Here is a 24,374-nt window from a genome sequence, read left to right as displayed (position 1 = left end):
GCATTTGTGGCACTGGTTCAGTGGTCTTTGAGTGAGGGCAGGAGAGCGGAGATGCAGGGCGGGCGGTGAGAGATGAAACCTCTCTGCTCCTCACCGCACCTCCGACATTCAGCATGCTGTGAGGGCAGAAGAGCAGTGATGCTAAGCGGGCGGAGAGAAATGATGTCATCTCTCTGCTCCCCACCGCACCTCCGACATTCCGCACGCTGTGAGGGCAGAAGAGCAGTAATGCTAGGTGGGGGCGGAGAGAGATGTCATCTCTGCTTGCCAGCGCGGTTCTCTCATCTGCCCGCCCACCTGTCTGATCCACCGGCCCGCCTTACGTCATGCTGCAGAGGCGCTACGGCCCGGTAGTGGGCCGCGGCCCGGGGGTTGACGTCCCCTGCTCTAAAATATATTTAGAAAAAAGAAAGCCATCCCTGGTCAGTTACATACATTGTCACTTCTTCCTGCTTTTTAAATGCTAAATTGGAAATGCCTTCCACCTATAGTGACATGATCAGTCCCAGTGTTGTAATAGGAGGAACACTGCAGAGAACAGCAGTGAGACAATCAAATAAGCAAGAAATGACCAACAGTGTACAGATGGCCGTACACAAGTAAGCCATAGCTGCCTGTAGATAGTAGAAGGTATGGTTAATAAATAAAGGCTTATATAGCATTTTTATATTTTGGGAACATGGAGATACCATTAATTAAATCACTGGCTAAGAACAAGAATGCAGATCAAAAGTCCTAACTTCTATGGATTCATTCTTGCTTTGGGTTTGTGTTGTTTGGGTTAGAGAATCACACGGTATTAAAGTCAAAAGATCAGAATGACAACCTAATAATGACTATTTTCAGAAAGGTGTCAGAAATGGTAACTACAGGTAGCTTGTCTACACATTATTACATAATAAAGCATGAAGTTTAATTCACCTTCACCTCTTACAGTGATTCCGCTTCAGCTTCGTCATCTGATGAAGAATCATTTACTGAAGAAGAAATGGCCAAACTCTTGGAGCAGGTTGAGGAAAAGAAGAAATTAATCTCCACTATTAGGAACAAGCCCTGGCGCATGAAGAAAAAACTTTCCGTTTTAAGGTAACCCCCTGGAAGTAAAAAAAACTGTCAGTTGGTATTTACTGAAATAACATACAGCATTCTTAGAACAGCTCTTCCCTGATACACTGAAAGTCTACTTGAAGAACAAATAACCTGTATTGTTTTTTTTCATCACTCATATTTATTGCATTTCCAAATGGTCTTGTAGATTAGTTCCTTGCAGTGTATTCTGGTACTGGGATGTCATTGCTAAGGTCAGTGCCGGCCCAAGACATTGTGCTGCCTGGTACCAAAAATGAGATGCTGCCCCCCAAAAAAAATGACGCCCACCAAAATGCCCCCACATCCATTATTTTATATTATGATAACTAAAGTGGACCTATCATGGCTCTATATTATTATGGTTGTTTACATGTATATGAGTATAAAAAAGACCTGTTATGGCTCTATTCATGTAATTAGCCCCACAGTGGAGCGGAGAGCGGAGCTGGCGGAATGGGATGACGGGCGGGCAGCAATTTGCCGCCCCCCTGAAAGTGCCGCCTGGTACAATGGTACCATTGGGTCCCATGGTAGTGCCGGCCCTGGCTAAGGTTGTGGGAGTTAAATGTTAAGGGCTCACTTTATAGGGTTAATTGAAAAAGGTTAAGGGCTTGTTTTAGGCGTTCGATTAAGTGGTTTAAATTGAGAAATGTTTATTGCTAGTGCTTAATTTAAAAGTTAAATCGTTTCTAAAGTCAACTTTGTTTAAAATTAAAATGATAAACATGTTTTACTTATCTGCTCTGTGCAATAGTATTACCAATGCTGTTCCTTCTTTCTCTTCTGTGTCTGCCCCCATAGCAAGAATTTGCTATGTCTATTGACACACACAGTGCAGCTTGGCCCTGCTACTCCCTCTTTACAGGGTTTGATTGGGCACTGCTGCTATTGTGCAGAGAGCTGCTTTGATGTAAGTACTTAGGGGGCTGGGGGTTATTTTAACATGAAAGGTTTTTACCTTGATTCAGAGAATGCACTAGAGTAAAAAAAAAAACTTGAGCCTTTACAACCACTTTAAGGCCTCGTACACACGACCGAGTTTCTCTGCAAAAACCAGCAAGAAACCTGCTGGGAGATATTTTTTTGCTGAGGAAACCGGTCGTGTGTACATTTTCGTCGAGGAAACTGTCGAGAAAGCCACAAAGAGAGCAAGTTCTCTATTTCCTCAACGGGAATGGAGAAACTTGCCTTGTCGAGTTCCTCGACAGCCTAACAAAGAACTTGACGAGGAAAACGATGTGTTTCGCCCGTCGAGTTCCTCGGTCGCGTGTACGAGGCTTCAGTGTTTGGGGGATTAAAGCATAATTTTTAAGGGTAGGTTAAGTGGTAAGATAGGGCAGCGTTAAAGCTGAAGTTTAGCTAAAAAATAATTCCCTACAGCTTTAGTCACATGGCTTACCTGTAATAAAGTATGTCCCACCTTATGCAGGCAGCTGGATCCTGCAGAAATCTTCACTGAAGGAATACCTGTCCTCTTCCTGTCTCTGAATTTGTAGCACTGCATTGGTTAACAGCTTTGTTTATTCAGGCAGAACAGCAGTACAGATGGTCTGATGGGGACACACCCCCTTCTTTCTTCTCCTCCATTCGGAAAAGTTATTTTATTAATTACATTGCTGGTAACGTGATCTGTAATTAAGGGAGATCAGTCAAAAGACCCCCCCCTTCCCAGATCATGTTACAAGCAGTTTAATCAATGAAAGAACGTTTCTGATTGGAGGAGGAGAAAGGAGGGGGCGTGCCCCCATAAGACCATCTGCACTATTGTTCTGCCTGAAGAACCAAAGCTGTTAACCATTACAGCTCCTGAAGTTCAAAGACAGGAGGAGAATGGGGCATTCCTGCACAGAAGATACCTCCAGGATCCAGCTGCCTGCACATTGTGGAACATCCTTCATTAATGTGGCAAGTGATGTGACTAAAGCTGTAGTTTTTTTGTTTTTTTTTTAGCTTTAAGTTAGGTAGATAAACATCACAGGGTTGTTTTCACCTGTTAAAATTCACACTGTTCTGGTGTTGGAAGCTTAAAGTGGTTTTAAAGCCTCAAGGTTTTTCACCTTAAAAACCTTCTGTGCTCATGCTCTCCTAGACCCTCCTTTTTGTTACCTGAACTCGATCAAATCCAGTGATGCCCATGAGTGCAGCAGCTCCAGCCACTGTCTTTCTCTTCATTGGACAGATTGATAGCAGCAGGAGCCATTGGCTCCCACTGCTGTCAAAATCAAATCAAGAGACGTGGGGGGCGGGGCTGAGTCCCGGGATCTGTGTCAATGGACGCAGTTGTGGGACTCGCATTTTTTTATATGAGGGATTACAACCCCTTTAACATCAAAAACTACTAGGGTCAGACTTATGGCACTGAGAGAAAAATGTATTTCGGTATTAGTATAAGCCCCTGCTATGAAGGAACAGAAATCAGAATACACATTTTATCATTTCTTTTAGAGCTAGCAATTACATCCAAACCTATGGCAATCACACAGAAAAACATCAACCTAAAATAGCAAATAGCATTAAAGCAATACTTTAATTCTGCAGCTAGACTCTGAAACCAGAGCTGTGACATGCAAAGAGCTTCTCTTACCGTCATCTAGACACAGATCAAATTTACTGCCTTAATTAAAGCCATGTAGCAATGTAATACTTGCAAGACAGCTTTAAGGATTTGTGCTCTCTCGAAAACAAAGCTGTTTATCTTACTCAAACAATACCAGAAAATACATTAATTACCAGCACGGGGGTTGTAAAAAAAATAGAGTGTCCTAATAAAATAGAAAATAAAATAATATTTATTTATTGCAGGTGCTTATACAGCGCTGTCAATTTACGCAGCACTTTACATATATATTGTACATTCGCATCAGTTCCTGCCCTCAAGGAGCTTACAATCTAAGTTCCCTAATTCACATTCAAACATACTAGGGCCAATTTAGACAGGAGCCAATTAACCTACCAGCGTGTTTTTGGAGTGTAGGAGGAAACCAGAGTACCCGGAGGAAACCCACGCAGGCACAGTTAGAACATGCAAACTCCAGGCAGGTAGTGTCTTGGGATCTGGATAATTGGATAATTGGGCTGTCTAGCATCAACGTTGAGTACATTTTTAACCGAATGAAAACATGACTCAACGTGCCCAAAAGAAAAGTATTTATCTTTTTTTCTCCAGGGTTATTCTCTATTCAACTTTTTTAAAAGGAAAATGTAATCGTTTGTGGTCAGTTTTTATTTGTTTTTGTTCGTTTTTCTTTTTACACCTTTTTCAGTTTCAAAGTGAAGTTTTATATTTATTTATACTATTTTAATTGCAATATATATTTATAAGCTTTGTTACACAAATAAACCTTCAACATATTAGAAGGGATTCCCAAAGCCCTGTGTTCTAGGTAAAAATAAATCAGAACAGTACCTGCCTGAATTTTGTTTTATTTGTCTCGCTGTCCTTGGATGGAGCCATCTGGTGAGGAATACATAACTTAAGTGATAAATTGATTACGGGATGTTTAAGCAGCTACTGAGCTCTATAAACAACAGGTTTTTTTTTACCATCAGAGGAGCTACAATGGCCTGTAAACACATGAAAAATTGCTGAGAGCTCCACTTGATATAGAAGAAGTAACCATATACAGCAATTTATTCTCGGACGTGTGTGCCATATGTTATAAATGGGATTTAGTAAATCTGCCTGAATTTGGTTAGTGATGAACAGGTTCACAAATCTTGCTTGAAGTTCATGAAAACATTTCTTCTTACACAGAATTGTCAGCTCTCCTTAACAGCTTAAAGTGGAGTTCCACCCATAAATATAACATTACATCAGTAGTTTTAAAAAAATGTCATTAGTCCTTTAAGAATTTTTTTTTTTTTTTTAGATGCCTTCAAAGTGTTGTTGCTAGGCAGAATAGTTAATCTTCCCTCTTCCTGCACCTAGGTGCTTAAGCTTCCTAACCTACACCGCACAGACTCCTGGGAATGTAGTGGGTGTAACTTTCCAGGAGTCTGTGCACTCCCCAGTCTCGAAGAATCATGTGACTTGGACAGTACAGGTGCTGAAACCTGATCTGAAACCTATTACACTGCTTGTGCAGCACTGAGCATGTGCGAGATCTGCAAGGCTGAAATCCAGGAAGTCATACAGTCTGGCTTCATGATGCCCACACCTAAGATGGCCCCAGTCAATTTCTATTTTATAAAGTGTCTAAATGCTGTAACAACCTAACAACCTTAGTTTACAGACTAACTTTACTAGAATACATTAAGCTTGTGTATTACAGGGGTATTTATATATAAAAAGTGAAATTGTGGCCGGAACTCCGCTTTAAACACACACTGACATTACAACTGTTATGAGCTTAACTTTTTTTTATAGGAAGGGGGGCATGGTTATGCATTCCTTCCTAGTATTGGCTCTTGTGACTCAGCTGACTAGGGGCAATACTGTAGCTATGCACAGCATTATAAATTGTTCCTTATCTCTGGTGGCTAACCTGCAAAATGTTCAGCCAATCGTTCATGATTTGAGCGCTTTGTGAATGCGGGGGATTTATCACACACCAATGGTGGTGGTGAAACAGAATTTTCTTTATGCACGGTCTATTGCAGGTATGCCCAACCAGTGGCCCGGGGGCCACATGTGGCCCACGACCTGCTGCTCTGGGATGGAATAAAATAGAATAGAATACTCTTAAAGGTACGTTTTTATTACTAAAATCACAGTGTGTGTATATATGGGCATATCTGTTCTGCAGTGGTTACTGGGCTGCTTTCAAACTGATCCACAGGTACAGAGAAGTGCACCTGGGGGTTACCTGCACTGAGCCATAGAATCCTATTACCTGCGAGTTTGGTGTGCTGAGAGTAGAGTGGGCTCTATAGAGCCGAGTGGGCTGCCATCCACCTACTCCAGTCATTGTGGCCCGCGACTGGTTACCAAGTCACTTAAGTGACCCTTGCTCTTCAAAAGGTTGGGCACCTCTGGTCTATTGATTTCATTGACACAACCAGTGTGGAACGTCTAATATTGAGCCTTTGTTTTATACACTAAAATGTGGGAGGTAGTAATTATATTCTTTGTTTTTCCTAGGGATGCACAAAAGTTTGTGGAGAAATTTGAAGGTGCTTTGGGAAAGGGAAAAGGGAAGAAATTTTATGCCTACAAAGTCATGATGTTAAAGGTATGTAAGAAGCATACATATATATACTTGGACAAATGCCATACATTAGTAGTTAGAGTAGACTGCCTTATGCCTCATACACAGGATCGGAATTTCCGATGGAAAAAGTCAGACAGAATTTTTTCATTTGATATTCCAACCGTGTGTATGCCCCATTGGACTTAGAAAGAGAACACGTTCTCTTTTTTTCAGATGGAAACAAATTCTATCGGAAATTTCGTCTGTATGGAACTCCGACGGAGAAAAAAACACGCATGCTCGGAAACAATTTGACGCATGCTCAGAAGCATTGAATTTCATTTTTCTAGGCTCTTCGTAGTGTTGTATGTCACTATGTTTTTGACAGTTGGAATTTGGTGTGTTCGTGTGTATGCAAGACAGCTTGAACGGAATTCTGTCGGAAAAACCCGTCTGAGTTTATTCCAACGGAAACTCGGGTCGTGTGTACAGGGCATTAGTGTTGAGTTTGGTATGTAGGTGCCTCCAACAAGTCTTGAGTGACCACTATATATGAAATGAAAAACAATGGGGGGGTTTCTCAAAACTGGAGCAGACTGAATCTCAAGGAGCTCTGCAAGACAATCAATTCAGCTTCTATCTTTAGCTTGTTCAGTTAAGCTTAAAAAAAGTGTTAAAAACAAACATTTTACCCCATAGTTTCCTAATAATCATGATTATGAATATAGACTTTCATTTACATCAGACCGCTTTTGCATTTGCATACAGGTCTGTGGGAATGAAAAAACCCTCTTGAAGCAGGTCAAGTGCAGGTCAGGAGGAGGTCGACATTGGCCTTAAGGCTCCATCAGAGGCGTATCTAGTGAAAATGGCGCCTATGGCAAGCACTGAAACTGCGCCCCTGTCAAAACATTTGAAATCCGTCTCTTAGATCAGTGTTTCTCAACTCCAGTCCTCAAGGCGCCCCAACAGGTCATGTTTTCAGGATTTCCATCATTTTGCACAGGTGATTTAATCAGTTTCACTGCCTTAGTAATTACAACAGCTGAGGGAAATCCTGAAAACATGAACTGTTGGGGCGCCTTGAGGACTGGAGTTGAGAAACACTGTCTTAGATAACCCTAAAGGGGGTGTCGTTAGAGTCTGAGATTAAAGAGCGAAAGAAAGAAGGATGGAAGGACAGTGGGCCCAGATCCTACACCACAATAGCAATATGTGTATTCCAGAAAGTTTAAAGAGGAAGGATGGTGGCCATATCTCTTGTCATGTGACTGCAGTCAGCTGACACCTGTGAGGGCGGGGCCTTCTGTATCACAGACATTGATTGGCTAGGTCATGGTGCAGCCCCTGCTATCTCTGTAGCTGGCTGTTACATCCCTCTCAGCATTCTGTGTGGGCATCACCAGGCGATACGGAGCGGTTCATCTTTTTTTAAGGGGGGGGGGGGAATATCACAACTCAGTCCAGTCCATCCATGCCTAGGAAAAAAAAAGTTTTTCGGGAACCTACCCAGGACTGCCATAGCCTGGGATCGTCCCAGCAAAATTGTGACTGTTGGCAATTATGCCCTGGTAAGTGTCTTGCTGCCCAGCCACTCACGAGCGCCCCCTTCAGATGGCGCCCATGGCACTTTCCATATCTGCCATACCCTAGATAAGCCACTGGGCTCCATGCACAATAGGAGCAGAAAAAAACGTCAAAGTTTTTAGCTTAAAAACATGGCATAAAAGACGCAAAATTAAAGCACATTGTACAAAGTTTAGGCGAGTCTATGAGAGTTTAAAAGCATTTAGTTTATAGGCGTTTTTTGCACTACACTCCCCTCTGCAATAATGTGAAGTATGGTAGCTGCGTTGTGGGGGAGGGAATGGGAAGGTGGAAGTGAAAAGGGAATGCAAAGTAAAGGGATCGTGGGCGAACTTAAACAGTGAAATAACATTTTTTTTTTAAGGTATCTGATGATACTACAATGAACAATACAGATGAAAGTGAACAAACACCTATAATCCTGTAAAGATTTAACAGTGAAAATACAAAGTAAAATGGCTACTACATATACAAACACCAAAAATAGCATAAAATAAGTGGAAAAAAATATATGTGCAAAACTATCAAAAATCACACATGTGATAAAGTCCTGTCCATAAATAAGGATCAAATCTAGCAGTCCAGTAATTCCTCCACAGAACAGATAGATAAAACACCTCCACCAAAATTGCAATGTGCACAAATGAAATCTTCAGTGATCTGATGTGCTGGCAGCTCACCTCACGGCTGCTTATCCAAACAGCTAACCGAGATCCTGTTCACAGCTGGATGTGTGTGCTGATAAAACACTTCCTCCTGACTCCTAAGACAGCTCTCAGCGTGTGTGTCATGGAAAAGAGAAGATATATGCAATGCATATAGCGTGACACTGTGAGGGTACCTCGAACAGGTAAATATTTGAGAAAATGCACTCACATGAATGAAAGGACAGCGGGCATAAATCCACGAGTGCCGAACTTGTATCCCCCTCAGAGTGTCAGCTTTACAGGTGAAAGTGTGAGCTGATCCTCATACGTCCAAATGGTAAGGCTCAATGTATCATGAGAGCATTAACTCACGTAGCTATATGTCATGTCGAGTTTCAGCCAATAGGGGCGCCCCCCGCTCGCCCTCTGGTGGAGCGCACATTTGGCATCCTGAAGTCCCGTTTCCGATGCCTAGATTAGTCCGGGGGGCCCTGTTGTATTCCCCAAACTTTGTGTGCCAGATCATCGGTGCATGTTGCGTGCTGCACAACTACGCCTGGAGATTGACATATGTGATGACCTGACCCCCGCACCACACAGTCCCCCCCTGCCCGAGGCTACCCCATCTGCTGACGGAACAGCAGTCAGGAGTTGCCTCGTGGAACACATCTTTGCACGTTGAATTGCAGCAACACACACATTCATCATGGCACATGGACAATGCATGCATGCACACCACTGTGATCCCTAGCTCACACACACCACATCCATCACATTGGTTTAGCCTAAGTCCACCACGCAGGACTTGGGAGCAGCAATGCCACGCCAAGGAACCAATGATGTTGCTGTACATTCATACCACATCCACACGGTCGTGGGGATAACCTCTCCCCGACGATCCAAGGTGACCCCTGCCAGTTGACACGCAGTGCTTTCAGAAATGGCCTTGTGCCTGTCTGGACACATTGGCCACACACACATACACACACTCACACAAGAGGTGATACCGTAGCACTGTCATCACCGGTGTCCAGTCACCTTAGAGACTTCTGCACTCCTGACCGTGTGCAGTCCGATGTTGCTGTGACATCAGTGAGGGTGACACACATTTCCCACGGTCTGGGTCCGTGAAAAAAAAAAACATATTGGACCATGCCATTGTCCACCATGGCAAGCCCTTACAGGTGCACGGCACATGCCCTTGTGCACGTCACCCAAAAGAAAACAGACCCTGAGCTGCACTCGTGGTGCCATTGACCTCGGGACAGTCACTTGCCCTCCCGCGGTCCATGCCTCGTGCCTAGGGACCTGCTCCACAGGTATCGTGGCGATGACTCGGGTGGGGCCTCCCGTGGCGGTTCATCCTCTGGGCTGTCGCTCCTGGATACAGATCTTGATGTTGCCTGCATCCCCTCCAAGGCAATGGGGGTCAGCACGCCATATGTTTCCGCCTGCATTTTCCTCTGACTGGCGTTGAGTTTTGGCGCTGCAGGCTCCTATTCTGTCGTCCCTCAAACTGGATGGCGGCAGTGTTGACCTGCACAATTCCGCCCAGGCTCCTAACCTCGGTCACAATCCCTGCTGCTGTTGCTTGCAGTTGCTCGATGGACGTGGTGTTGCGTTGCTGGCCGATCCATGGTCCTCAGATGTTGCGGGACCCCCCGCTACCATGTGCTGCTACACAGCATCCAGGGTATGTGACTGGTCACACAGGCATGTCATGTGGCCATGGCTGAACAGTTAGCATTGACCTCCTGCATGCAGTCACAGATGGCCTTTGTGTGTTCGGCCTGCTGTTTGAGGCACTGCTGCATTGTGGCTGCAGTGCCCTGCACAGCCAGTGTGTACTTAGCCTGTGCCTTCTCCGAGGCCACAATGAAGCAGTGCCTCAAACAGCAGGCCGAACACACAAAGGCCATCTGTGACTGCATGCAGGAGGTCAATGCTAACTGTTCAGCCATGGCCACATGCCTGTGTGACCAGGGAATGTCTGCCGTGTGCTGTGTCTGGCCGACCTGTTCCCTCTCGAGCCCTTCTTGGACTGATCCGGTTCCAGCCCTGTTCTTGCTCAGGGCCTTCCTGGGAGTTGCAGTCGGTGGCGTCCCTCTGGCCGGTGTGTCCCTTAAAGGTGTCCCTCTTGCTGGGGTGGCCCTCGGGGGGGGGTTCCCCTGATGGGCGTTGATGATGTCATGAGGTCTGCGACTTCCACCGTCTCAGGGGGTCCGGCGCAGAGGGTCTCCTTCTCATTGAGGTACAGGAGGTCCTCCTGTTGGATGTCCACAGGCTCCTCCACGACGACCTCCAATGCACCTGTGTGTGCACTCCCCTCCACCGTTGCTGCAGCCACGGCGTGTTGACGAGCTTCATGGCTTCCCAGGGTGTCAGGCCGACGGACATGTTGGTGCCTGCCTGGCGTGGGTCGTCCAGAGGCAGATGATGGCCCAGCTCCCTCCAGCACATCTGTGGATGACACACACCATTCACATGTTGCTGGACCCACACACGTGTCACAAGTTCCCTTGCACCCCCTCACATGCTCCCCACCAGATGGGGGATGAAACACACTTACCTCTCCTCAAGTCGTGGTCGCTGGAATCAAATCCCTCCAGGCCCTCCACATGCTCCTCCACCAGGCAGCTGGCTATGACCTCCTCTTCAGCAGACAGCTTCAACTTGCTAGCTGATCCGCCTCCCGTGGCCCTGAGGTGCCTCTTCACCTTTGCCATCTTTTCCCTGACACGCTGACACATGTCGTTAATTTTCTTCTGCACCTCCTTCCATGTTCGGGTTTCGTGTCCGAGGGTGTTCAGCTCCAGGGTCACCTTCTGTAGGATTTCGAGTTTCCTGGCCTTGCTTGTCCTCCCGCTCTGTGCTCCGTGGAGGTACGTATCGTACTTCCCAATGGCCGTGGTCAGGATCGCCCTCTCATCCACAGAGAAGTTCTTCTTGCGCTTCTCCTTCTCACTGTCTGACATATCGTCTGCACCAGGGAACACAAGCCGGCGTACTGTGCGTTGGACGTGCGTCTTGCTGGGCGTACGTTACGTGCACTGCGTACGCGGTGATCCAGGGTAGCGTAGGCGGTTGTGCCAGCGTGGTTGTGCATAGGCGCAGGGGGGTGCTGTGCCGGTGGTGTGCACGCGTCCACGCCACGGCACATGCGCAGTTCGTGATACACCGGGCGTAACCCACTGCGCCGCGCTAGCGTACCTCTCTGGCGCTCGGGCCATCATTTGCATGGGGTCACGCCCACTTCCTCCTACGCCGCTGTGCGCCTTCAAACCCCATGCCACGCTGGCGCGGTGTTGAGTGCACTGGCTTGCTGAATGCCATGCTTGCCTCGCCACGCTACGTTGGCCTGCCGTACGGTGTGTGCGCTACGGCAGCGTAGCGTGCGCCTTGCTCTCTGTGAATCTGGGCCATAGAGCACAATAGAAGTGCTTCTAGAGTGGGGAGAAAAAAACGTCAAACGCCTGTAGAATCGACGTTTTTTAAGTCCAGTGTGCATGGAACCTAAAAGTGGTCAATAAAATGACAAGACATATTTTTCTACTGTATATGTTGAACAATTCTTAGGGATATGTTTTACAAAAAGTAAATATATATATTTAGTTGTTAAACACATCTAGTATCCACTCTGGGGTAGATTTAGGTAGATTGGCGCATCTTTATACCGGCGTAGCGCATCTCATTTGCGATACGCCGACGTAAATCAGAGAGGCAAGTACAGTATTCACAATGCACTTGCTCTTAATGTCGCGCCGGCGTAACCTAATTTAGTCGGCGTAAGCCAGCGTAAGTGTAAGTGAGTGTGACCTTATGCAAATGATGGTCGGAAAGTGGAGTAGTGATATACGCCCGGCGTATCCTGGACGGAGCATGCGCAGTGAAATGGACGTATGATCGCTCCCCTGTGCGCATGCTCACAACTGCGCCGGCCCAACTTCCTGGGATACGCCGAGCCTATAAATACGCCCAGTACATCCTGATTTTTTCCCCCTTAGGGAAAGTACTTTTGCAAAGCAATGGCGGCTGCTGCAAATACAGAGAAGAAGGATCGGAGGAAGAGAAACTTTTGCCCGGAGGAGAGGGCAATTATTGTTGCGGGCATAGTGGCACATGATAAGTACCTCCATGGTGCCCTCAGTAACCAGACCAGCAAGGCCAGAAAAAAGGAGATCCTGATGGAGCTCAGCTTGCAGGTCAGTGCCGTGGGCAATGCCACCAGGACCCCCGAGGATATCCAAAAAAAGATCAATGATCTAAAAAGGAAGGTCCGTGAAAAGCAGGGTGCGATAAGGAGGCATGCCAGGGGCACGGGAGGAGGACCAGCCTGTACTGTGCGGTTGACCCCAGAGGATGAGTTGATCGCCCAATGCTTGCAGCGTGAGCAGGTGGAGAGCATGGAGGGGTTCGACTCCGGAGACCAGGCCTTGAGGACAGGTAAGTGTGTTTTATCTCCTAGACGGTGTGTAGCATGTGAGGGGGTGGAAGGGAACATGTGACAAGTGTGTGGGTCCACCAACATGTGAATGGTTTGTGTCATCCACAGATGTGCTGGAGGGAGCTGGGCCGTCGTCGGCAGCAGGGCGACCCACGCCATCCAGGGATGAGAGTGCCCATACCTCTCCCCTGGAGGAAGTAGAGGAGGAGCACGGGGACCTGGAGGATGCGTTCTATATTCTGGATGAAAATCCCAGCAACCCTGGATCCTCCCAACCCTCCTCCCCCATGAGGGGACCCTCACAACCCTCCTCCCCCCATCAGGGGACCCTCATAACCCTCCACCCCATCAGTGAACCCTCCCAGCCCTCCTCCACCATCAGGGTACCGTCCTCACCCTCCTCCTCCATCAGGGGAAGTTCTTCACGTGCCTCCCCATATGCACGGCCCCAAGCCTCTCCTGCCCCCAGGAAGGCCACCAAAAAAACAGGAGGTGTTCCAGAGGCCATTCACGAAACCCTTGCGAGGGATCAGGCCCTCCAGACCCAGCATGTGGGTGCTGTTGCCCGGGATATTAAGCGGCTCGCAGACAGCCTGGCCTCCTCGGCACAGATACCAGACTGTTTGGTGGATATCAGTGCCAATTGTGCAGCAGTTGCCACATGTGTTGGGGAGCTGCAGGCCACGACCTCCCGCCTGGTGATTGAGGTCACGAGCCTCACAGTGGCTGTTAAGGCCAATACAGCGGATGTGAGGCACATGAGGCGGCAGCATAATCAGAACACCACCCGCCAGCTGCGAATGCACGCCGAGACCACCGCGGTGCTCACCCGCATAGTGGTGGCGTTGGAGGGCAGGCAGCCAGAACCTGCCAGGAGTGCAAGTCTTGAGGAGGAGTCTCCTGATGATCCCCCACCTGAAGTTGCCCCCAGGCAAGTGAGGAGCCAAAGACGTGGCACCAGGCAGAGCCCACGACGGGGCAATTGAGTGGTTTCCTTTTGTTTTTTAAGCTCCGGTGAGGAGTTTTATATTTATTTCATCTCCGGTGAGGAGCGTTTTTTTTTATAATACTGCACACGATCAGTAGTGCAGGCTACAGTGTGACTGGTGTGTGAATGTGGGGGTGACACTCCTGCCAGTAAGGGGTGTCACCCTGGCTCGTGGCCGTGTGAATGTGGTATGAATGGTCAGTGACATAATTGGAGCCTTGGCGTGGCATTGCTGCTCCCAAGTCCTGCATTGTGGACTTGGGCTAATCCAATGTGATGTGGATGTGGTGTGTGTGAGCTAGGGAACACAGTGGTGTGCATGCATGCATTCTCCTTGTGCTATGATGAATGTGTTTGTTTAACGTGCAAACATGCCTACCACGAGACATCTCCTGACTGCTGTTCCCTCAGCAGACGGGGTAGCCTCGGTTAGGGGGGGACTGTGTGGTTCAGGGGTCAGGTCCTCACGTATGTCAATCTCCAGGCCCTTTCTCATGGTGTAGTTGTGCAGCATGCAACATGCACCGATGATCTGGCACACAAAGTTTGGGGAATACAACAGGGTCCCCCCGGACTTATCCAGGCTTCGGAAACGGGACTTCAGGAGGCCAAATGTGCGTTCCACCACTGCACGGGTACGTATGTGTGCATCATTGTATTTTCTCTCTCCTCTGGTTTCTGGATCCCGGAATGGAGTCATGAGATGGGGCCCAAGTGCATATGCCACGTCACCTGGAAGGGAAAAGACAGGAGGATGTTAGTCGTACATGTGCCCCTCGTGATGTCATGCCTGACACCCATGTCACTCACCAACCAGCCAGGTGTTCCCGTACACGTTCTGTTCGAATTCCATTGGGATGTTGCTTTGACGGTATATGTAGCTGTCGTGGCTGGCCCCTGGGTGTTTGGCACGGACGTGCCATATGAGGCATTGGGCATCGGCTATCACCTGTACGTTGATGGAATGCCAGTGCTTACGATTGCGGAATATGTGCTCTGTGTCATGGGGGGGCCGTAGTGCCACATGTGTGCAATTAATGGCCCCCATGGTGCGTGGGAATCCGGCAATTCTGAAAAAATCCGCCATTGCGTTCTGCCGCAGATGCTCATGGGTGGGTTTGATGATGTGGTGGGACATGCGTCTGAGGATTGCGGGGACAACCTGGTGCACGCATCTGCTCATGGTGGATTGTGACATCCCGGACACTACTCCACTTGTATGCTGAAAAGATCCACTTGCAAGGAAATGGAGTGTTGCCAGTACCTTGACCAGTGGCTGCACTGCATGTGAGCGATGTGTCTTGCTGGTGATGTCATCATGCAGGGCTGTGGCTAATTCCAGGATGGCATCAGGGCTGAATCTGAAAATGCGATACACCTCCGATTCCCCCATGCCAAAGACGTTCAAGCGCGTTCGGTATATCCTCTCCCCTGCCCTCCTACGTGGCGGTGGGCCCATTAGTAGTGCTAGGACCACGGCTGCCATGTATTGTCCTGCAAGTGTGGTTGCTCAGCTCGTCCGTAACGGTGCTGCTAAAGCTACTCTCCAGCTGACTTGTGCAAGTCTGGTGCAAAGTTACCCCTGCTTTATGAGGGGTAAGTTTAGGCCGGGCGTACAACTTACACGCACCGCGTGTAGCCTTCGCCGAACGCGCGTATGTTTGTGAATCGGCGTATCTCCCTCATTTGCATACGAAATCAATGGGTGCACCAGATACGTTCGGCGTAAATATGCGCCTACGTTACGCCGGCGGAGAAAAGTTACGTCGGTCAGGAGAAGCCTATTTTCAGGCGTATCTAGTTCTGTGGGTACGGCGCATAGATACGACGGCACACATTTACACTTACACGGCGTATCTCGAGATACGTCGGCGTAAGTCCTACCTGAATCTGGCCCATAATCTTTATCCTAGGATTTTTTGGCAGGCGGTGGTATGCAGAAATGGCTTTCAAACTGAGAGTTTATGTTACAATTTATGTTTTTGAAGGTAAGCACCATAGGCACTTTCTTTTTAAGAGTATTTTAATTAATTCAGACAATAAAATTCCCTTAATTTAACACTATATTGATTAGACATGCCTAATAAAATGGCCTAGTTAACAAATTTCAACCTTGTTAGAGCTTAAAATGCCATCAAACATAGACTATTCCTTACCTCATAAAATAGTTGTTTAGTGAGATCTCATTTACATCCTGCTGCTTATCGCTGCATAAGCATTTACAGCGTTTCTCATGCTTTAAATATACATATAAATATGGCAGGTAGTGTTGTCATATACAGTGTGGATCGAAAGTTTGGGCACCTCAGGTAACACAAAAAAATGGCGTCTGCAAAAGTTTGGGCACCCTGCAGAATTTATAGCATGCACTGCCCCCTTTTTCAAAGCTGAGACCTGCCAGTGTCATGGATTGTTCTCAATCATTGTCTGGGAAGACCAGGTGATGTCAACCTCAAAGGTTTTAAATGCCCAGACTCATCTGACCTTGCCCCAACAATCAGCACCATGGGTTCTTCTAAGCAGTTGTCTAGAAAACTGAAACTGAAAATAGTTGATGTTCACAAAGCTGGAGAAGGCTATAAGAAGATAGCAAAGTGTTTTCAGATGTCAATATCCTCTGTTCGGAATGTAATTAAGAAATGGCAGCCATAAGGAACAGTGGAAGTTAAAGCAAGATCTGGAAGACCAAGAAAAATATCAGACAGAACAGCTCGCAGGATTGTGAGAAAAGCAATTCAAAACCCACGTTTGACTGCACAATCCCTCCAGAAAGATCTGGCAGACGCTGGAGTTGTGGTACACTATTCCACTATAAAGAGATACTTGTACAAATATGGTCTTCATGGAAGAGTCATCAGAAGAAAACCTCTTCTACGTCCTCACCACAAAAATCAGCGTTTGAACTTTGCAAAGGAACATATAGACAAGCCTGATGCATTTTGGAAACAAGTTCTGTGGACCGATGAGGTTAACCACTTAAGCCCCGGACCATATTGCTGCCTAAAGACCCAAGGGGTTTTTACAGTTCGGGACTGCGTCGCTTTAACAGACAATTGCGCGGTCGTGCGACGTGGCTCCCAAACAAAATTGGCGTCCTTTTTTCCCCACAAATAGAGCTTTCTTTTGGTGGTATTTGATCACCTCTGCGGTCTTTATTTTTTGCGCTATAAACAAAAATAGAGCGACAATTTTGAAAAAAATGCAATATTTTTTACTTTTTGCTGTAATAAATATCCCCCAAAAACATATATAAATTATTTTTTTCCCTCAGTTTAGGCCGATACGTATTCTTCTACCTATTTTTGGTAAAAAAAATCGCAATAATCGTTTATCGGTGTGTTTGCGCAAAATGTATAGCGTTTACAAAATAGGGGATAGTTTTTTTGCATTTTTATTTTATTTTATTTTTTTACTACTAATGGCGGCGATCAGCGATTTTTTTCGTGACTGCAACATTATGGCGGACACTTCGGACAATTTTGACACATTTTTGGGACAATTGTCATTTTCACAGCAAAAAATGCATTTAAATTGCATTCTTTATTGTGAAAATGACAGTTGCAGTTTGGGAGTTAACCACAGGGGGCACTGTAGGAGTTAGGGTTTACTTTGTGTGTGTTTACTAGTGTAGGGGGGTGTGGCTGTAGGAATGACGTCATCGATCGTGTCTTCCCTATAAAAGGAATGACGCGATCGATGCGCCGACACAGTGAAGAACACGGAAGCCGCGTGTACACGCGGCTCTCCCCGTTCTTCAGCTCCGGGGAGCGATTGCGACGGCGCGGCTAAAAACAAATAGCCGCGCCGTCGTCCCGGATCGCTCCCCGAGCGGACCAGACCTCCTCATGTACCGGGGGGGGGGTCCCGATCGGACCCCCCACCCACGTCTAGCAGAGGACGTACAGGTACGTACATGTGCCTGTCCGTGCCATTCTGCTGACGTAAATGTACATGAGGAGGTCGGCAAGTGGTTAAAATATAACTTTTTGGCCGGAATGAGCAAAGGTACGTTTGGAGAAGAAAGGGCACAGAATTTATTGAAAAGAACCTCTGTCAAACTGTTAAGCATGGGGGTGGATCTATCATGCTTTGGGGTTGTATTGCAGCCAGTGGCACAGGGAACATTTCACGAGTAGAAGGAAAAATTGATTCAATACAATTTCAGCAAATTTTGGATGGTAACTTGATGCCATCTGAGAAAAAGCTGAAGTTAAAGAGAGGATGGCTTCTACAAATGGATAATGATCCTAAACACACCTCAAAATCCACGGGGGATTACATCAAGAGGCGTAAACTGAAGGTTTTGCCATGGTCTTCACAATCTCCTGACCTCGACATAATTGAAAATCTATGGATAGACCTTAAAAGAGCAGTGCGTTTACAAGCTGTGATACTTGCCAAAGGGGGCAGTACAAGATATTAACTCTGCAGGGTGCCCAAACTTTTGCAGACACCATTTTTTTGTTTTCTGTAATTTTGAAAGTGTAAATGATGGAAATAAAATCTAACTTTTTTTGACATATTATAAGAATGTCTAATCTGTAATTTGATGCATTTTGGAGATTTTTCCATCTACAGTATCCTTGGCTTCGTTATGCACATTAATACAAATTTTTACCTGGGGTGCCCAAACTTTCGATCCCCACTGTAGAAGGATGAGGAGTTATGATTATTGTTGTTGAGGCAAGAGTGCGCTAGCCTATATGGAATTTTCCTGCAGCAACTTGATTCATCCAGAGAGATACAATTATTGGTCTTCAAAATAGGTGACGAGTCCATAGAGTATTTGTAAATATTACAATGAACAGATTCCCTCAGAGTCCATTTAATATACTTAGGCCGGCTATACGGCTATGCTGGATTATCACTTGGGGCTGCTATAGAGGCTAGCAATAATTATTGTCTTCCCCTGCCTGCACCTGCCCCCCTTCCAGGAGCAGACAATGGCTTGGCAGCACTGTCTGTGTTGATAGGGGAGTCGTGCGAATTTGCACCATGTATGGCTGGCCTTGGGCCTTGACTGTCATAGCAAACATAGAAACAATACACCATCCAGCATATATGTCCCATATATAATATGCACCTAGGTAGCTTCCATGCTAGCAATAATGTGTGTTATCATTCTAGACCTGTGCTTCCATAATTATGATGTGTCAATGAAATGAAATGAATGACCCTTAACAGCTAAAAACTTGAAATACTGTGTCTGACACTGGAGGAGTTTCTGATTGGTTGACCAAAGACTTTTGATCTTGTTGTTAATCATGATGAAAAGACCCTACTTGTAATTACTAGAACTAGCAAAGTTTCACTCAAAAGTGAAACTTTCGCTTATTAGACATGTGCATTTGTTTTTCGTCCGAATGCATTTTCGTCCGAATTTCAGGTATTTTCGGTATCGTTTTAACAAACGATAACGAAAGCACAGAAAACGAAACCCGAAAGATCCGACATAAACAAATGTTTTATTTTCGTTTTCGTTGCGGTCGAATGTGCCTAACCTTAACTCTATTAGTCCAATATTATTCTACATAAAGAGAAAAGATTCGACATAGAGAGAAAAGATTCGACATTATAGAGACATGAAGAAGAGTCGACATAGAGAGACATGAAGATTCGACATAGAGAGACATGAAGATTCGACATAGAGAGACATGAAGATTCGACATAGAGAGACATGAAGATTCGACATAGAGACATGAAGAGTCAACATTTTTTTTTTAAAGATTCTATCGAATCTTCTTCTTTTTTACAGATTCGACCTTAATTTGGATTTTCGGACTAATGCATTTTTTAAACAAAATAAATCAAAACAAATTTCGGGAGTAACTAAATAAATGTATTTTTCGGACCAAAACGAAATTACGAAACAAAATATTTCAGTGTGCACATGTCTACCGCTTATCCGTCTCCCCCCCCCCCCATCGGTGCCACATTTGGCACCTTTCAGGGGGAGGGGGGAACGGATACCTGTTTTTTACAGGTACTGTTCCTCACTTCTGGGAGACGGGGCCACGGCCTGGTCTCTCAGAAGTTTGGCCCCCTCCTCCTTCCTTCGCCGCCGGACAGATTTGAAAGTACAGCGCGCTTTCACGCATGCGCAGTAGGGAACCGGCTGTGAAGCGGAAAGGCTTCACTGCTGGGTTTCCTTACCAGGAGTGGTGGTGAGTGCACCCAACAGCTGATTTTTGTGGGCTCCCTGGACAGGTAAGTGTCCATATATTAAAAGTCAGAAGCTGCAGTATTTGTAGCTGATACATTTTTATTTATTTTTTGTGGGGGGGGGGGGTGTCTGGACCTCCTCTTTAAGGTCACTATATTGTTTCCCAAGTTTCCATTTGAACCATGAAGATCCCTCAAGTCTAATACTTCTGTTATGTCAAAATCACATTCTTTATCATCCTTACCTTAAATATGTAAACAATGTACCATTTGAAATGTTCAAAATGTAGAGGAATTCAGAATTAGATAAATTCAAATCCAAAATTGATGGAGAAGGCTAATCAAGAAGCACAAAAGTTATTTTGTGGTTTATATGCTCCCTGACATCACATATAAGATGACAATTTTAGATATGATTTACTGTAACAGTATGGGGGTTATTTACTAAAGGCAAATCCACTTTGCACTACAAGTGCAAACAACAAGTGTAAAGTGCACTTGAAATTGCACTGAAAGTGCAGTCGCTGTAAATCCGAGGGGGACATGCAAGGAAAATAAAAAAACTGCATTTTACCTTGCACATGATTAGATGATAAAAATCAGCAGAGCTTCCCCTCATTTCAGAGCTTCCCCACAGATTCACAGCAACTTCACTTCCAAGTGCACTTTCAGTGCAATTTCAAGTGCACTTTGCACTTGTAGTTTGCACTTGTAGTGCAAAGTGGATTTGCCTTTAGAAAAATAACCCCCTATGTTTTACATCATGCCAAAAACATGCTTACACTAGAAGCCCAGCTCCAGCCAAACTGTTTATTTTTTTTTTTGTAATAGACTTAAATTGGACATAATATGTTATGTTGCCTTGCCTCCTCTACCCTTCCTCTCTTACAGCTGGACATAATTGCTTTTATTTTATTAGTGACATTTATGCTTCAAAACAGAACTTCTCATTTGTTGCCTGGGTGAGAGAAAAGCATCATACACACGATTCCGTGGATTTTTGTTTGAAGGGAGTTAGCTGGGCACACCCATAGCATACACACGACACAACTTTTCTGCAAACTTTCCCAAAACTTTCCTAACATCACATGGTTTTTCTGCTCTTTTCTGCTCTTTACCGCCACCCTTTGGTCAACTTCTGCTATTGTTGGTTGATTTTAACATTGGTTCTGGGCATGTGTGTTTGTACTGTGGACAAAGGTCCGATGGATTTCTGTACACACGGTCCGACTTTGCACCATCAGACTTTTGTTGCCGAAAAGTTTGCAGAGCGAACTTTTGTCCGATGAAACCCAAAAAAAGTTTGTCCGATGGAGCGTACACAGTCCGATTTTTTGGAAAACGTGCTCATTTTGAAGTTTGTTGGCAAAAAGTCTGACCGTGTGTACGAGACTTTAAATAGGACATTTGACAACAAACTTCAAAATGAGCAAGTTTTCAAAAAAATCCTACTGTGAGTACGCTCCATCGGACAAACTTTTTCATTTTTTATTGGACAAAAGTTCGCTCTGCAAACGGACAAACTTTTCGGCAACAAAAGTCCTACGGTGCAAAGTCCTATCGTGTGTACAGAAAGTCATCAGACTTTTGTCCGAAGTACAAACATGCATGCCCAGAACCAATGTTAAAATTAACCAACAATAGCAGAAGTTGACCAAAGGGTAAGGGATAAAGAGCAGAAAAGAGCAGAAAAACCACGTGATGTTGGGAAAGTTTGCAGAAAAGTCCTGCCGTGTGCATGCTATGGGTGTGCCCGGCCAACTCCCTTTGGACAAAAATCTACGGAAAAGTTTGTTTGAAGTCCAACCGTGTGTACAAGGCTTAACAATTTTTTAACCACACCCCTGCCCTTGCGCAGATGTGCCACAGGGCTTTGGGTCCTGAGTACAAAGACGGTCATTAGGGAAGTCCTTGTGCATGCATAGGAAATCACCTGCGAGTGCACAGATGTGCTGAAGGGCTCTTTTAAGCAGACACAGAGTGAAAACAAAGATGCACTTTAAGTATAGTAAATTATTTTGTTTTTATGACACTGAAATTTCACTAAAGATCCTGTTTCTGTGACAGCAAGAAAATTAGGGGAATGGTTGTCACCCAAACCGGCAGACCCAGACAGTAGAGATGTTTCTAACCTTGCCCCATGTTACTGTTAAAATTTTGTTTTTTACCTAATGTCCCCACTGGAGAGATTTCTCATCACATTCCGTCCTGATAAAAAATGAGGGGAAATTACCTAGTAAGACACACTGCAAAAGAAAAAAGTGAAAAGCTTTGGCTAAAGTAAAAGTGGATGTAAACCCGAAATGTTTTATTTATGTTTTCTTATGTCACAATGTACAGTATAAGATTTCCTATCATCTGTGCCCAGTCTTGCCACAGAGAGTTAACACAGCTCTGAGCAATCCTCTTTTATTGTTCAGTAAAATAAAATGGACTTACAGAGAAAAACCTTAGTCCGTTCCGCCCCCTTGCTTTGAGTGACAGGTTATTTACATATCTCATGCACTAGCTTCAGACAGGCATTATTTTTTAATTCCCACCCCCACTCCTTTTCTGAAGTCATGTGGTTTATTTTCTGGGTTTTGACTGGATGTTAGTGATCATAGCAGAATTCAGTGTAAGAAATACACAGGAAAAATGCATGTTGACAAGGGGAGTGTAGAGGTGGGCGGGGAGCCTACTGACATCACAACTCCACCCACCGAGCTCCAGACAACAGACCCACCCACAGAATCTGTAGTTTTTCAGGTTTCATACCAGACAGAGGGGAGACATTTGACAGGTAGAGATACATGCAGGAGTCATGTATATCCTTATAGATCAGCACTGTGGCAGTAGTTTAGAAAGGATGAGAGTGGGTTTACATCCACTTTAATCTTTATAGCACAATTTTTTTAGAAAATAAAAAGGGACTTTAACCTAACTTGTTTTAGAGCACAGGACCACAGAAGTAAAACTTACACATTTTAGAAGATCAGCCTCTGTAAAATTCAATCTGTTGACGCATACTACCCTATACAGCAGAAATTAAATGCAAACTTAGCCTAAAACAATTTAGAAAATGGCATGTTTATGTAGTGATAAAAATACATACCTAAGATATTCTAGCTGACAAATTGTGTGTTATTTTGCATAAATAGGAAATGCGTACATTTAGATGTAAAATTGTGATTGCTCTTTTAAGAAAGGTGAATCATTGCTTGTTAAATGATCTACATCATAATGAATATAAATCCTAGACTACGCTTTTAGGCACTCATCAGAATAATCGCAGTGTTCGAGTTATTCATTCTAAAAATTGCAGGGGAAGAAAAGCAAATGATAAATATTGGTTTGATAAGTGATCATGGTAAAGAATATCACAAAAATGTGTGGGTAAAAATTTTGCAAATAAGTTTGCACAACCACCTGACAGGCACCCCAGCAAACCAGTGTGTTTATAGGTTGTTAGAGGGTTGTGGGTAGTGCTGAAAATTAAGAAGGGCTAAAAAAAAAAGAACTAAATATGGAAATCGTTATGACCCAGGAGCAACAAAAATCTACCTGGTGCTCCAAACCAGGACAGATCATCACCAACAAAAACTGCTTCCTGAAGGAATTATAATGCCGCGTACACACGATAATTTTTCGGCATAAAGAAAACATTGTTTTTCAAAAACGTCATTTAAAATGATTGTGTGGGGGATACACATAATTTTTCAGGTTCTGAAAAACGACAATTTTTTTTTCCGAACATGCTGCATTTTTAAATGTCGTTTTAAACAATGTCGTTTTTCGGGTTGTAAAAAATGATCGTGTGTGGGCTAAAACGACATAAAAAACCTGCGCATGCTCAGAAGCAAATTATGAGACAGGAGCGCTCGTTCTAGTAAAACTACTTCATAATGGAGTAAGCACATTCATCACGCTGTAACAGACAGAAAAGCGCGAATCGTCTTTTACTAACACGGAATCAACTAAAGCAGCCCAAAGGCGAATAGAACTTCCCCTTTATAGTGCCGTCGTACGTGTTGTACGTCACCGCGCTTTGCTAGATCATTTTTTAAAAACGATGGTGTGTGGGCAACGTCGTTTTAATGATGAAGTTGGAAAAACTTCGTTTTTTTTTTACATGCCAAAAAACTTCGTTTTTTTTCATGCCGAAAAATTATCGTGTGTACGCGGCATTAGAGCCTCAATCGGCAAAGTTTTGGCCCAGCTAACCATCCACCAAAAAACAGGCAGAACAGCACACTACCTGACCTGGAGAAAACTAGACCAACAGCTAAGGTGATCAACAAAAAAGGAAAAGTTTATAAAGCTATGTCCATGAGAGAAAATAAATCTCC

At 45.0% G+C, this 24,374-nt stretch overlaps 1 protein-coding gene across 1 annotated transcript in view; it reads left to right on the top strand.

Moving 5' to 3' along the window:
- Positions 1-474: 474 nt before the first annotated feature.
- Positions 475-24,374, top strand: part of TMC2 (transmembrane channel like 2) — a 170,149-nt gene continuing 146,249 nt past the window's right edge. The window contains exons 1-3 of the mRNA XM_040354395.1: positions 475-599; positions 937-1,086; positions 6,170-6,260. Of these exons, the coding sequence (XP_040210329.1) occupies positions 475-599; positions 937-1,086; positions 6,170-6,260 (366 nt within the window). The remainder of the gene's footprint in view (positions 600-936; positions 1,087-6,169; positions 6,261-24,374) is intronic.

The sequence above is a fragment of the Rana temporaria genome, chromosome 5, assembly GCF_905171775.1.
Source record: "Rana temporaria chromosome 5, aRanTem1.1, whole genome shotgun sequence".
In the NCBI taxonomy this organism is placed as follows: domain Eukaryota; kingdom Metazoa; phylum Chordata; class Amphibia; order Anura; family Ranidae; genus Rana; species Rana temporaria.
The sequence above is the reverse complement of the archived record's forward strand: the minus strand, read 5'-3'. Positions and strand labels throughout refer to the sequence as shown.